Source organism: Carlito syrichta, unplaced genomic scaffold, assembly GCF_000164805.1.
Source record: "Carlito syrichta isolate Samal-C Ts95f unplaced genomic scaffold, Tarsius_syrichta-2.0.1 Scaffold301828, whole genome shotgun sequence".
Classification (NCBI taxonomy): domain Eukaryota; kingdom Metazoa; phylum Chordata; class Mammalia; order Primates; family Tarsiidae; genus Carlito; species Carlito syrichta.
Genome location: NW_007245924.1, coordinates 210,533 through 224,146, shown reverse-complemented (window position 1 = coordinate 224,146; position 13,614 = coordinate 210,533). Strand labels below are relative to the sequence as shown.

The 13,614-nt window shown below is 53.0% G+C and overlaps 1 protein-coding gene across 1 annotated transcript; it reads left to right on the top strand.

The window, feature by feature from the left end:
• The first annotated feature begins 876 nt into the window (after positions 1 to 876).
• On the top strand, positions 877 to 13,614 carry SASH3 (SAM and SH3 domain containing 3). The gene is made up of 8 exons (XM_008055353.2): positions 877 to 1,136; positions 8,127 to 8,222; positions 8,585 to 8,731; positions 10,440 to 10,581; positions 11,818 to 11,966; positions 12,092 to 12,301; positions 12,455 to 12,605; positions 13,144 to 13,614. The coding sequence occupies exons 1-8, from the start codon at positions 1,080 to 1,082 to the stop codon at positions 13,332 to 13,334; spliced, it is 1,143 nt and encodes a 380-aa protein (XP_008053544.1). The 5' UTR covers positions 877 to 1,079; the 3' UTR covers positions 13,335 to 13,614.

Genomic DNA, 13,614 nt, shown 5'->3' with positions numbered 1-13,614 from the left:
GACAGAGAGTAGATAGATGCTTAAAACAGAAAAGGGTATTCATTCAAACAGTATGGAAGACAGTGATGGAGAATTTTTAAAATGTTTATCTGTGTTTGCTAAATTGTGTATGATGGATATAAACTGCTTTTGTAACAAGTCATTAAAGTTATTAAAATCTGCTACAGATAATTCACAAAGTGAACATACTGCATAGGTGTTCCATAAATGTCTGTTGGATGGGACATTTGCTGGTGGTGTGGAGTTGCCTGCAAGTGCTTTTCAGCCGTGGTGCTGATAAATGTACTCGTGAAGACCGGAGGGGTGTCTGCTCTGGTGATGATGGTTGCAAGTGTGCTGATGGCTGTAGGGCCGACGGCTGCAGGGATGTGATGGTGATTGTAGGGCCAATGACCATAAGGATGAGAGGGTCATGGGGCTGGTTGGCTGTAACATCTGGAAGGGTGATAGTGACAATGGTGATGACTGTAGAGGTGATGGCTGAGGAAAGTTGACTGTAGATGTGATTACTGTAGTGATGATGGCTTTTGGCGCGTTGATGGCAGTGGGGTGGTTGCAGGGGTGATGGCCACAGTGGCAGTGATGATCTTGGAAATGCAAGTTGACCAAGAACATTGATCCAACAGGCAGAGAGATGGTCCAACTTGTGGATTCTGGTCAGTGAGATAAAAGGCTTGGGTAGGTTATATAATGTCAAGTTGATTGGCCACCTCTGGAGATACAAGGCAGAATAACTGGTTATGATTGACAGTAAGGTAGGGACTTTTTTCTGACTGCTCAACCCAAGAGCCGTCTGCAGCAGAATCTCTGGAGACTGAAGCTGGGACTTCCTTCCTCCCTAGGGGCCAGCAGGGGCTGCGATTGCTGTAAGAGCAAGTCACGTGGCAGGGCTTCCTGTATGCTGCTGCCACTGGGTGTCCATGGCCCGCACCCCTAAGCTGCTACTGGAGCAGTCAGAGTGGCAGCCGGAGGCTCGGTCCATGCCGTGCCCCCCGGACGGTGCTGGCGAGGCTTCCCAACAGGCCTCTGCATCTTGACACCCAGGAGAGCAGGAATAGAGTCTCCCAGGGTGGAGGACCATGCTGCGCCGTAAGCCCTCCAATGCCAGCGAGAAGGAGCCCACTCAGAAGAAAAAGGTGAGGAGCATCTTTGGGAACTCACGGCTTCCTTCCCTCCTCTGCTCTCTGGACCCAGGACTTTTAGAAGTGGGAAGAACCAAAGCCTGGGCTATATGTTGAGTACGAGGTGAGGGCCATTCACCCAGAGGGCAACAGGTCAGAGACCCAAGTGTAATAAGAGTAACAGAAGTACAGAAAATACTTTAAAATTCTGGAGCAGCAGAGTTACGGAATAGACTCCTAGAAATCTAGAGGTATAGAATTTGACCCATCAGGGATGGGATAAAGATCCAAAATTTGGGGCCAGAATCCTAGATTAGAATCTGAGAATGACAAAATACAATGTTCAATGTTCAAGCTGAATCCTAAGACTGTACCTAATTCTCTCTCCCCTATGCTGGACCTGCCACCATTTCTGCTCGAGCATGGCGTCTCAGGAGCCATCTCGTGCAAAGGGCCCCACTAGGCCACCCAGCTCGCAGCCACGATGCTCACAGGGTCCCCACCCTTTGGCCATGGCCCAGACCCTGACCTCTGGCCTCCACTCTATTGCAGCTTCCTAAGCTCACTGGAGATAAGGCCAACCTGGAGATGGGGCCTGAGGTGATTTTCAGTCTTGGGGAGAAGGGCTTCCAGAACTGCAGTGAGACACAGGGGACATACCAGTCCTTCCTGGGCAGGGAGACATTGTGAGGCATGAGAAACGAAGCTGATGAGATGATGAGTAGGAGTGAGGGCTGAGGAGGAAAAATTCAGCAGGAGGGATTTTAAAGGCCAGGAGGAGAAGCAGCTGGCATTGATGGCCAAGGTGTTCATCTTCCTGAAGCAGAGGCCAGACTAGAAGATTCCTTGAATGCTCTGTCAGATTGAAGTTTCTCTGGTTGGATTTGAGGATTTTGAAATTTCTAGACTTAATTATTTGATTCCACTGTAGGATTCTTCCAGGTAATCAGCAGGTATATCCTGCATATCCAGGGGGACTTTTGAAATTTCTCTGGTTGGATTTGAGGTTTTCCTAGGACCATCCCAAAGTGGGCCTGACCCAGGTCCAAGAGACCCAGGCTGTGCTCAGCCCAGGTGCTCTGTGGCACAACCCCCTTGTCAGGGGAGCAGCTCCAGGCAGAGTTCGAGGCAGCTGAAAGACTGAGCTTCGGGGCACTGGGGTGTGCATCCTGCCCCATCTCTCAGGTTCTGGGGTGGCTGCCACTTCCGGCTGTACTCTCTCCACCCTAGCTGCTTCTCTAAGGTCACAGTGGTAGGCGGGGGAGGGAAGAGGTTAGTGAATCTTCACACGGCTCTGTCACCCCCATCCAAACCCTGCACGGCACTAGGCCCAGCAGACCTGCCATTGGCTGTCACTCCTGGGTGAGCAGGGCCACTTCCCCTTGCTCTCTGGCTGGTGGGGGTGGGAAGCAGCGACTCCTCTCTACAGATCTACAGACACCTCTGGCCTCACACCCCAGGAGCACTGAGCTGGAGGAAGGAGTATGAGAAAGAGCTGACACTTTGACACGGGGATCCTGTGCCACCACCTCAAGCAGAGGTACCCGGGGGCACATAGAAGCCAGAAGTCCCCTTCCTCTTTCCCAGCTTCAATGAACACATTCTGTGTTGGGCAGGCAGGTGGACCTCTGGGATTTCCCTCAGGCCTCTCCAGGAAGAAGCAAGGCCTATGTGGCACTGTGAAGTCCATATCGTTTAGGGGAGGGTAGTCAGGCAAGCCCCACCCTCACTCCTTCCAGAGCCTGTGCCAGGCTCCAGAGCCAGGGTGAGCTTGCCTCCACACACCCATCTAGTCCCAGAGTGTGGAAATGCCTTTAGAAAAGCCAAGCTTAACCGGGCGCAGTGGCTCACACCTGTAATCCCAGCACTTTGGGAGACAGAGGCGAGAGGATTGTCTGAGCTCAGGGGTTGGAGACCAACCTGAGCAACTTGGTAAGACCTCATCTCTACAGTAAATCAAAAAATTAGCTGGGCGTGGTGGCGCATGTCTGTGGTTCCAGCTACTTGGAAGGCTGAGGTGGAAGGATCACCAAAGCACAGCAGGTCGAGGCTGTAGTGGCCGTGAGTGTGCCACTGCACTCCAGCCTGGGTGACAGAATGAGACTCCAACTAAAAAAGAAAGAAAGAAAGAAAGAAAAGCCAAGCTTCCAGAAGGTAGAGACAGCATCTTCCCCAGACCCGGAAGCAGTGGCCAGACTCTGCCCTTGCTTCTCCTCCTGGGCCTGCCAAGGGAGAATGTGCCAGGCAGGGGATGAGAAAGCGGAGCTGGAATCCTACCACATTCTAGCTGTAGGACCTTGGAGAGTTCGTTGACTTTCTTTGGGCTTCAATTTCCTCATCTCTGAAAAGGAGGATCACTCCTAATCTGCTCTCCTCAGGAGGCTGTACAGATCACCAGAAACAAGAAGACATGCACACTCTGTTGCATGTATACACAAAAGAGGGTGCATGCTGTAGGCATGGGCAGGGGTAGGGCCACACTGCAAAGAAGGAGCCATGATGCCAGCCTTGAAGCGGAGAAAATATGCCTTGATAGCACCAAAAGCCACCACCAAGTGAGAGCTCATCAGATGCCAGGCACTGTGCTATGCATCTCTTAGCTTATTGTCTCCTCATGACAGCCTTGTAAGGTAGGGGCAGATGTTGTCATTACCCTATTTGACACCCAAGGCTCAGAGAGGTGAAGTAATTTGCCAAAGGTCACACAGCTAGTAAGCTGCTGAACAGGGATCCAAGCTGAGGTTTGTCTGATTCCGGGGTCTTAACTCCTCCTCTCTCCACTCCCTTATCTTCCTGCTGATACAAAAGGCACTGCAAGTCTGGTGAGCATAAAAGTCTCAACCCATCAGCAGGAGAGCTCTTCGGGGCAAACCCAGATTGCTGTGGAATGAGTGACCTTCCAGCCAGCAGAACAGTGACAGGGCAGGCATTCCAGGATGGTGGGGCCAGGACATGGCCCCTACCATGGATCACGAAGGACTGGAGAGGCCCCCAGGGTCAGGGAACACACCCCTTGGATGCCTTTAGAAGACGTTCACTCCCTTCGAGCTCTCGCTCTGCATTCCCTTTGTCAGATGTCACCCAAAGGCCAGTGTTGGGATGGAGGAAGTGGAAAGGGGTTTGTCCTGGACTTGCCTCCCCTAAAGATGGCCCTACCTCACCACACTCCCAGGCTGCCCGGGGATCCCTCCATATAGCACACTTCCAGCATGACACCCCCATACCAGTATGCACTCCTCACTGCCCACAGGATGCCACCCAAGCTCCTTGGCATGACTGCAAGGCAGGAATGTGACGCAGGGCTGTGGTGAGGCTGGAGTGGACTGGCACACAGGAAGTGCTTGGCAAGGTGCCGGGCACATGGGAGGTATCTGGCCCCTTGTTGCTGGATTCTCCTGCACACAGAGGCTGGGCCCCAGAGCTCACAGGGTGCTCAGGATGTACCTGGTATTCTGAAGGAGCGAAGGGGGTGGTTCAGGAGACCCCTGGGGAAAGCCAAGTTTGCTCAGGAAGCAGGGGAAGAGGATGCCACCTGGGGCAGTGTGAGGCTCTGAGGGAGTGATCAGGGGAGGATTTACACAAGGGTGCTGCCTTTTAAGCTGGAGTTCAATACCAAGAAGTCCACTCGATGAGTTTCCATCAAGTGACTATCCCCATGTGGACAGCACCCAGATCAAGAAACAACACTTCCAGAAGTCTAGAAGCTTCCCTAATGCCCTGCCAGTTGCTACATGCCTCCCTGCCCCCAGGATATCTGCTATCCTGACTTCCAAAAGCATGGCTGAGCTCTGTAGGCTTTGAGCTTTATACAGGTGGCACCATATTGGAGATACTCTTTGGCGTCTGGCCCCTTTACTCAACAGTGCACTTGTGAGATTCATCCATATTGTCAGGGATAGCTGGACTATCTCATGACTGGTCTCTGTTCTCTTGTACGACTCTGCCATGAATAATTCATCCATTCTACAGCTGATAGGCATTTGGGTTGTTCCCACATAAACTGGAATCAGAAGGAGGGGGAAAACCACGGTTGACAGAGAGAAGGGCAGAATATTCCAGGTGGGGAAATGCCCAGGATGAGAGTCTAGAGATGGATCGTCTGAAAGGCTAAGCATAGGCCGGGCTCAGTGGCTCAGCACTTTGGGAGGCCGAGGTCAGTGGATTGCCTGAGCCCGCGGGTTTGAGACCTGCCTGGGCAACTTGGTGAGACCTCATCTCTACAATAAATCAAAAATTAGCTGGGTGTGGTAGCGCACGCCTGTAGTTCCAGCTACTTGGAAGGCTGAGGCGGAAGGATTGCCAGAGCCCAGCAGGTCGAGGCTGCAGTGGCCAGGAGCGGCCACTGCACTCCAGTCTGGGCAACAGAGTGAGACTCCAACTCAAAAAAAACCAAAAACAAAAACAAAAACAAAAAAGAAAGGCTAAGCATAAACCGACATTCCACAAGGGACTGCTGTGTCAGACAATGTCCTAAGCACTGTATGTATACTCATGTCGTCCTCCCAACAGCCCCATGAGGTGATGAGGAAACAGAAGCCTTGTGAAGTTAAGTAACTTACCCAGCTTTGCCAGCTCGTCCGTGGCATAACCAAGATGTGAACCCTTACTGTCTGATGTCAGATGGAGAGGCTGAGGTTCAGAGAGGTTAAATAACTGGCCTGAGGTCACACATCCCAGAGTTGAACTCAGTCATGTCTGAGTTCAGACAAAGAGAAATGTTGCTCTTCCCAAGAGGCCCACACGCTCCCCTCAGACATGAAAAAGGGGCCCACAGTATCTCTCCCCTGCCAGGCATGACTCCCAGGAAGTCCTCACCCCAAATGGGGTCCAGGCAGAAAACCCAACTGGGCTCAAAGATTTCAACTCATCTCTGGGTCAAAGTCATCACTCACTGAAATGCAGGAGTTCGAGGCTCCCCCTGAGGTTGGTAGGCTTGGCTAAAGGCCACCCTGATCAGTCCTCACCTTTGGTCACCCGAACAACATGTATTAGTCCTTTCCAACTCCGAGGGCTGAGAGTGGCCAACTGAGCCCAAGCACCAGCACCATTTCCATGGTCCTTTGGGATTGTCCCCTCCCACTTGTGGCTAAAATTGGGACAGAGAGGCCCTCACACAGAGGCCTGGGAGCCAAAGGCCCTCCTCCCAGTCCCCAGACTGCAGATTAATGGCAGGAAAAGGCCTCGGGAAAGAGCTTCGATTAGAGGGCAGCCGGCTTACTCTTCCCCAACAAAGCCGACTTCCGGCCCCCACCAGCCCTCCTGGTTGCTTTCCAGCCTCACCAGTCCCTGGGGCTTCAGGGGCGACTCTCAGCCTCCTGGTCCTCAAACCAGGCTGAAGAGTGGTGGAAAGGCGGCCACAATAGGCCCCACCAGCCTATAAATAGCAGCCCAGCCTGCTCTTCTTGGGCCCAGGCCAGCCTGGTGCCCACCCTCTCTCTGTTCCCTCTTTTCCATGCAATAAGAGAAGGAAGTTATCCAGGCAGCTGCATCCTAGCCATACAAGAGGAGGAAATAAACAGAAGGTGGAGGAGAAAAGGGGAAAGAAAGGGAGAGAAAGAGGAAAGAATAGTGGGAGAGGAAAACCAAGGAAGGAGGATGGAGGAGATATATGGGAACCAGAGTGGTCACCCCGCGGTCATGCTATCACCTCCCGATGCCACTCACAGTCCCCTTTTCTAGCTCCCCAGTGTGACACAGAGGAAGCTTTCTGCCTGAGACTGCAGGCACCCCACCCCTGAGGCCCTGATGGTGCCAGTGTCTGTTAGACATGACCACTGACCTAGTTTCTGGTCAATTGCTTTGCTGTGATCTCTAGGAATATGTGACCTCTGACCCCCGATTGCTGACTCACTTTTGGTCAAGACTCACCAAGAGTGATAAACTGCTACACTGCAGTTCCCAACAGTTGGGGCCAATTGCGTGTGTGTTGGGGGACAGGTGATATTGTCCTTACCCTAGGGATTTGTCATTGGGGACACACACTCCCTTTAGGAGGAAAGAGGATGTGAAACCCTCAGCTTTGTGTGTGTTTGGGGCTTCGGTTCCTCAAGCCTTTGTCTCGGGTGTCTGCAGTCAATCCCCCTCTATCTATCTGGCCATCTATGAACCCTGGTTCCTGTGTGTATCTCTGGTCTTGACTGTTTATCTTGATACAGGCTCAGCCTCAACTTCTTGTGTCTAGGCCTGCCCCGCTTACCTGCCTTGCCCTAGTTTCTGGCTGCTATCTTGGCATGTACATACGTATACAGTTAAGAAAGCTCATATCCCGAAAACAGTCTCACCAACACAGACAATAGGTCATGCCTAAAAGTCAAAACACCAGCCAACGCCACAGTTGCCAGCTCATCACGCTAGTGGCTATGGTTGAACTGGAATAAATAAAGAGAAAATGATTCATTCGTGTCCCAAATCTGTGGCCCCCTTCTGTAAGCCTCTACTATGGTTGTCCAGAAAGTATAAGACCGGGTCTTGGTGGCTTCTGGTCAGATCGTCCTGCTTTTCTTGGGACATAAATTCATCAGGCTGGAGGCTCCAGTATGTTTGCTCCTATCGTTGTGACTGGAGACCTGGCTCGGAGCAGGCTAGGGCATGGAGGCCAGAGTCACAGGGTTGGGGAGGGTTTTGCTCTCTGTTCCATAACTGGTGATGCTCTGGCATGTGCTGGGCTATACATCTGGTAGTAGATATACATTTACTCTGACTCATTTAGTCTTTCAATCCAGGATTCTGGGGAGCAAACTTGAGGTACCAGTGGAAATTCAGGCTAAGTCTGAAGCCTGACTAAGGTGTGAGGTTCCCAAGGTCAGGAGCTTGGTCTGTGGCCAGGGTTAGTGTGAGGAATAGAATGAAACCAGGTAGCTCCAAGGATATCTAGGCACTTTGGCCCAGGGTGTGTGTGTGTGTGTGTGTGTGTGTGTGTGTGTGTGTGTGTGTGTGTAAAGGAGGGCAGATCAGACCTCAGGCAGCCATTTTAGCCCACTAATTGTGACACCCTGCTTCTTCCAGCTCTCCCTTCAGCGCTCCAGCAGCTTCAAGGATTTTGCCAAATCCAAACCCAGCTCCCCCGTAGTGAGCGAGAAGGAGTTTAATCTGGATGATAACGTGAGTTTCAGAGGCTCCTTGGGGGATCTTACTGCAGGCCCCACCTGGGTTGGGGAGTGGGGTGGAAGGGAGAATGAGGGAAGAGATGTTAGGATTGTTGGGGCAAAGCCTCCTTTAATACAAAAAGCCACCTCTCCCCACACCAAGTATTCACCTGCATTCTTTAAATTACAAATTAAATAGCAAATTATTTATAAATTAATCAGGACGAGAACAGGGCTAGGGCTAAAGTGGAAAGAGATGGGGGCCTCTCGATTCCATCCCCCCAGACTCTGCCATGACCAAGAGGCCTCCTTGTACCCTAAGTCCTGAACCCAGGCGGGGTTACCAGGATCCCTGGACCTTCACTTTTGTTGTCACAGATTCCAGAAGATGACTCAGGTGTCCCCACCCCAGAGGATGCTGGGAAGAGTGGCAAAAAGCTGGGGAAGAAGTGGAGGGCAGTGATTTCCCGAACCATGAACAGGAAGATGGGCAAGATGATGGTGAAGGCCCTGTCAGAAGAGATGGTGAGGCCTGGGGACCGGGGAAGGGCGGGGGCCAGGGGTGCTGCTCTGGCAGGGTGTGAGCAGGGCCACATCAACAGCCACTGCCCAGGTCTAAAGACCCTACTCAATGCAAGAAGGAAACTCACACAGGAGGGGGAGCTCAGTCAGCCATGGATGGGCAGCTAGGCACAGTCCTGATGGGGCAGGAGGCTGACTAGGAAAGGGGTGGGTTTTGAGGACGGATGGAAATGTAAGCAACAGAAGCTTCCCTGGAAGGCAGGCCTGAGGGGAGGGCACCTGACAGGGAGATGAGATGGCCTACGGCAAATCCATCCACCTCAAAGCTTTGCTCGGAACTAACCCCTGGGATTGAAAAGGCCTATTTTCTCTCCTAGGGTCCCTTTGAGAGAAAATAGAGAAGGCTGGCTTGTGGGGGTGGGGGAACAGACAGTTATGGGGCAGGCACAGCCCAAGCAGCTTAAAGCACACAGGAGTCTGGTGGGCTTATGGCTCTTACAGGAGCCAGGGAGGTAATGATGTGCTACAGTCGGCTTGTACTAACTTGCACCAGCTTGAGAGAACAGTTGGTCGAATTGTCAGGAGTTTTGCCAGTCACTTAAAAAAATACAACCATTATTAAAAATCAAATTATAGTGTTTGTAGTTCCAGCTACTTGGAAGGCTGAGGTTGAAGGATCGCCTGAGCCCAGCAGGTCAAGGCTGTGGTGGCCATGAGTGTGCCACTGGACTCCAGCCTGGGTGACAGAGTGAGACTCCCAACTCAAAAAAAAAAAAATCAAATTATATAAACTTACAATTAAACAAATTCTATTTCAAACGAAGGTGATAAAGCCATGAGTGATTGTTCAAGTTTGTAATCCTAGCTACTTGGGAGGCTGAGGTGGGAGGATCACTTGAGCCTGGGAGTTTGAGACCAGCCTGGGCAACAAAGTGAGACCTCATCTCAAAACAAATAAACACACAGAAAACGAAGGTAATATAGTAAACCTTCAAAATTCATCACTTACTAATTCTTGCACTACTTTTTACTCTTATCAGCATTGTTGAGGTTATTTGTGTGGTGGAAATAGCCGAGCGATCTCTTCTAATAACACATCCAGTGACGTCACAATGGTAGCCTGGCATTGGCTGTGGTGGGGAGTATTTACAACACAAGAATTGGCAAGTCATGGGATGGCTGTTAAACAGTTACCACAGCACTGAGGTGGGGTGAGGGGGTAGGCGCTCCGGAGTCTGGCTGACTAGGTTGTGGGTTCCCGAATGTCTTGGAAATGTCACTCTTCATCTGTAAAACTCAGGCCAACCATACCACTTACCTTCAAGTGTCACTGTGAGGATTCAATGAAATGGCAGGCAGGCCTGGCACACACACAGGCAAAAACAAGTAGTTTCCTCCCTGGTGCCATTTTCTGTTTGACTGTACTGTAGCAATGGCTTTGAGTCGAGGCTCTGCCACCACAGCCTTTTCTGTGTGTACATCAGCACTTGAAGCACATTCACATGGCACCCTGACTGAGCCTCATTGTGTGAGGCAGGCAGGGCAAGGACTGTCATTCCCATTTTTACCAGAGGAGGCTAGGGCTCAGAGTGTCATTCAGCCTGCAAGTGGCAGAGCTGGGGTTTGAGCCAGGCCCCAGCTCCTCTCCAAGCCCAGGCCCATTTCCTTGGCTCCATGCGCACCCCAGCAAGGCTTCCTGCCTTCTCTGCAGGGAGACACTCTGGAGGAGGGCTCGGCCTCCCCGACATCTCCAGACTGCAGCCTGGACAGCCCCGGCCCGGAGAAGATGGCGCTGGCCTTTTCCGAGCAGGAGGAGCGTGAACTCCCGGCGCTTAGCCGCCAGGCATCGACGAGTGAGTAGGGGACATGATGGGACCCCTGCTGAATCTGGAGGAAAGGACTGGGTTAGGGCCATGCCAGTAGGCTGTCTGGGAGAGGAGTGAGAGAAATAAATGCTTACTGTTTGCCTGTTGGGAACTTTCCCAGTCCTTTTACAACAAGCTCATGGAGCCAATACTATCATCTCCACTTTATTGATGTAAAAACAGTGTCAGAGAGGTTACGTGACTTATCTGAGGTGACCCAGTCAAACTCAGATCTGCCCTAGAGGAGCTTCCACTTACTGTTTCCAGGCCCTGGAGAGGTCTAAAAGCAGAGGAAGAGCCTCATCGCCCTCTCAGACCAGCCCATCTCCACCCTTCCAAGGGAGCAAGAGGCTACAGCTCCCGGGCCTCTGACTTCCCAGACTGGGGTGGGGGTGCAGGGTCTCCAGCTGTGAAGAGTCAGTCTCTTGGGCCCAGACCTTGGTTTTCTGGGATCAGGGAACCACTTGCCATCTTCTAGAAGTCCATGGGCCTGAACAAGACGTTCCCTGCCTGGAAGAAGGCCCGTGGGCTCTGGGCTGCAGCCCTGGTCAGCACTGCCTTTCTTGCCCCTCAGGCCCATTCCAAGTTTCCTGCTCTTTCTCTGACTTCACAGATACCTCCCTGCTTCCCATTGAAAGTCATTTAAAATGTTCATAATTCTGCCTATCCCAGGGAGAAAAAGTCCATCTGAGTTTCCATGTGACGTTGTAACTAAACATTGATTCTTACTAAGCAGAGAAAGTAAAATATGAATGTAGAATGTGACTTCCTGGGTATAAGGAGCACTGGAGTGGGAGTCAGGGGACCTGGAGTCAAATGGACCCAGTGCTGCCAATTATAAGTTGAGAAACCTTGGCAGGTCACTTGGCCTGTGTAGCCTCAGATTTTCTCATCTGTTTATCAGGGTGTTGGCCCAGTCTCTAGAGGCCCTCACAATTTGTCCATTCTTTGGTCTGGGGGCCATTTCTCCTTCTGTTGCCAACTCTTCAAGTCCAAAGCCCCAGAGATGAAGCTGTGTTCCTGCAGGACGGCCGAGGGGATGGGTCAGAATCCCCTCTGCAGCATAAGGCTTGCCAGAGACCAGCTTCCTTCCCCAGCGTGTACCCTTGGGAATTGTAGACAAATCTGGAAGGCAGGGCCAGGGCAAGTGGAAGGCACCCGCTGGGCACTGCCTCAGCTCTCCTGGGACCAAGGTAAGTCTCCTCCCTGCCCCATCTCCCGCAGGCAGTGAGCTCTGCAGCCCCAGCCCAGGCTCTGGCAGCTTTGGGGAGGAACCACCTGCCCCCCTGTACACAGGGCCCTTCTGTGGCCGGGCACGAGTCCACACCGACTTTACTCCCAGTCCCTATGACCACGACTCGCTGAAACTGCAGGTAAGGCCAGCATCCGGTCCTCTCCGGACCCTGGCAGGCTGCACCCATAAAGGAGGCTGGACGGAGCCAGGACAAGACAGTGTCAGTGGAAGCCAAGAGGCCACCCCTCTTCTCTCCCCCCACAGAAAGGAGATGTGATCCAGATCATTGAAAAGCCACCTGTGGGCACGTGGCTGGGTCTGCTCAATGGCAAGCTGGGCTCTTTCAAATTCATCTATGTGGATGTGCTGCCCGAGGAGGCCGTGGGGCCTGCCCGCCCCAGCCGCCGACAGAGCAAGGGCAAGAGGCCTAAGCCCAAGACTCTGCATGAGCTGCTGGAGCGCATCGGCCTGGAGGTTTGAGCTTGGGCCTGCACTAGCATCTAGTATCAAGGGAGGCACAATTGTCCCAGGGATGGGGAGCAGGGGATGACAGCTATGTGTAGGGAACAGGACCTAGGCAGGGGTGGCTTCTAAGCAGCTGTGTCAGTGGTCTGCCTCTGCCCTCAGGAGCACACATCCACCCTGCTGCTCAATGGTTACCAGACGCTGGAGGACTTCAAAGAGCTGCGAGAAACACACCTCAATGAGCTGAACATCATGGACCCGCAGCACCGGGCCAAGCTGCTCACGGCTGCTGAGCTGCTGCTGGACTATGACAGTGAGTGACTTTTGGTGCAGGGTGGGAGGGTGCCTGCTGGCATTCCAGGGAGGGGAGGCTTGCCCTGGCCCTGCCCCCTGACCACACTCTGCCCTGGGGCCCCTCTGCAGTGGGAAGATGCTTTCCACTTGAACTGGTATCTCTGGGAAACTTTGTGGGAGAAGGGGGTTGTAGGGATGTGAGGCTGGACGCCCCTTTGGATCAAAGGTGAGACTTAAGGCCAGAGAAGGTAAGGCATGTCTTTACTTGAGGCCTTTGAGCCAGGTAATAACACAGCCAGAATTCAAGCCCGGATCACCCCTCTCCAGCTTAGTGTTAAATATGGTTGAGCTCCTGGGCCCTAGGGCAGGCCTAGAAACAACACCCACTTGCTTCTAAGCTGGAAGTGGTGAGAAGAGGTGCCCAGAGGGAGAGACTGCCTTTAGGGGACTTCTCAAGGTCTCTTACCCCACAAGGGGGCTCCCTGAGGTTTCTGATGCCCCCCACCAGCTAACTACCAAGCCCCCCATATTCTACGTCCCTCCCTCACCCCTGGCAGCTGGCAGTGAGGAGGCAGAAGAGGGTGCCGAGAGCAGCCAGGAGCCAGTGGCCCACACAGTGTCAGAACCCAAGGTGGACATCCCGCGTGACTCTGGCTGCTTCGAGGGCTCGGAGAGTGGGCGCGATGAGGCAGAGCTGGCCGGCACTGAGGAGCAGCTGCATAGTCTCTCCTTGGCTGAAGCACCTTGAGGTGGAGTTGGCACAGGCTGAGGCTGGGCCCGAGCTGCAAGGCCACAGGGATGGGCCCTGCACCCCTCAGCGGCCCAGGCCCAGAGGACTGACACTGAGCCTGGCCCTGCCTTCCCTGGGGCATTTAGGCCCATAGGGGGGCCCAAGACTCAGCTGTAGTGGATGAGGAGCCACCCTGGGCAAGCCCTACCTGCCTGAGCCCCGCCCTCCACCAGTGACTGACAGCACAGCCCCTCTTGGCATCGCCCCCATCTTAATCACGGCCACAGCAAGTGGGGCA

Bases quoted from the DNA above. Each gene is read 5' to 3' on its own strand.
- SASH3 (XM_008055353.2), top strand. From the start codon at position 1,080: ATGCTGCGCCGTAAGCCCTCCAATGCCAGCGAGAAGGAGCCCACTCAG. The intron at 1,137-8,126 runs GTGAGGAGCATC...TGCTTCTTCCAG, and splicing joins AGCCCACTCAGAAGAAAAAG to CTCTCCCTTCAGCGCTCCAG. The intron at 12,302-12,454 runs GTTTGAGCTTGG...CTCTGCCCTCAG, and splicing joins TGGAGCGCATCGGCCTGGAG to GAGCACACATCCACCCTGCT.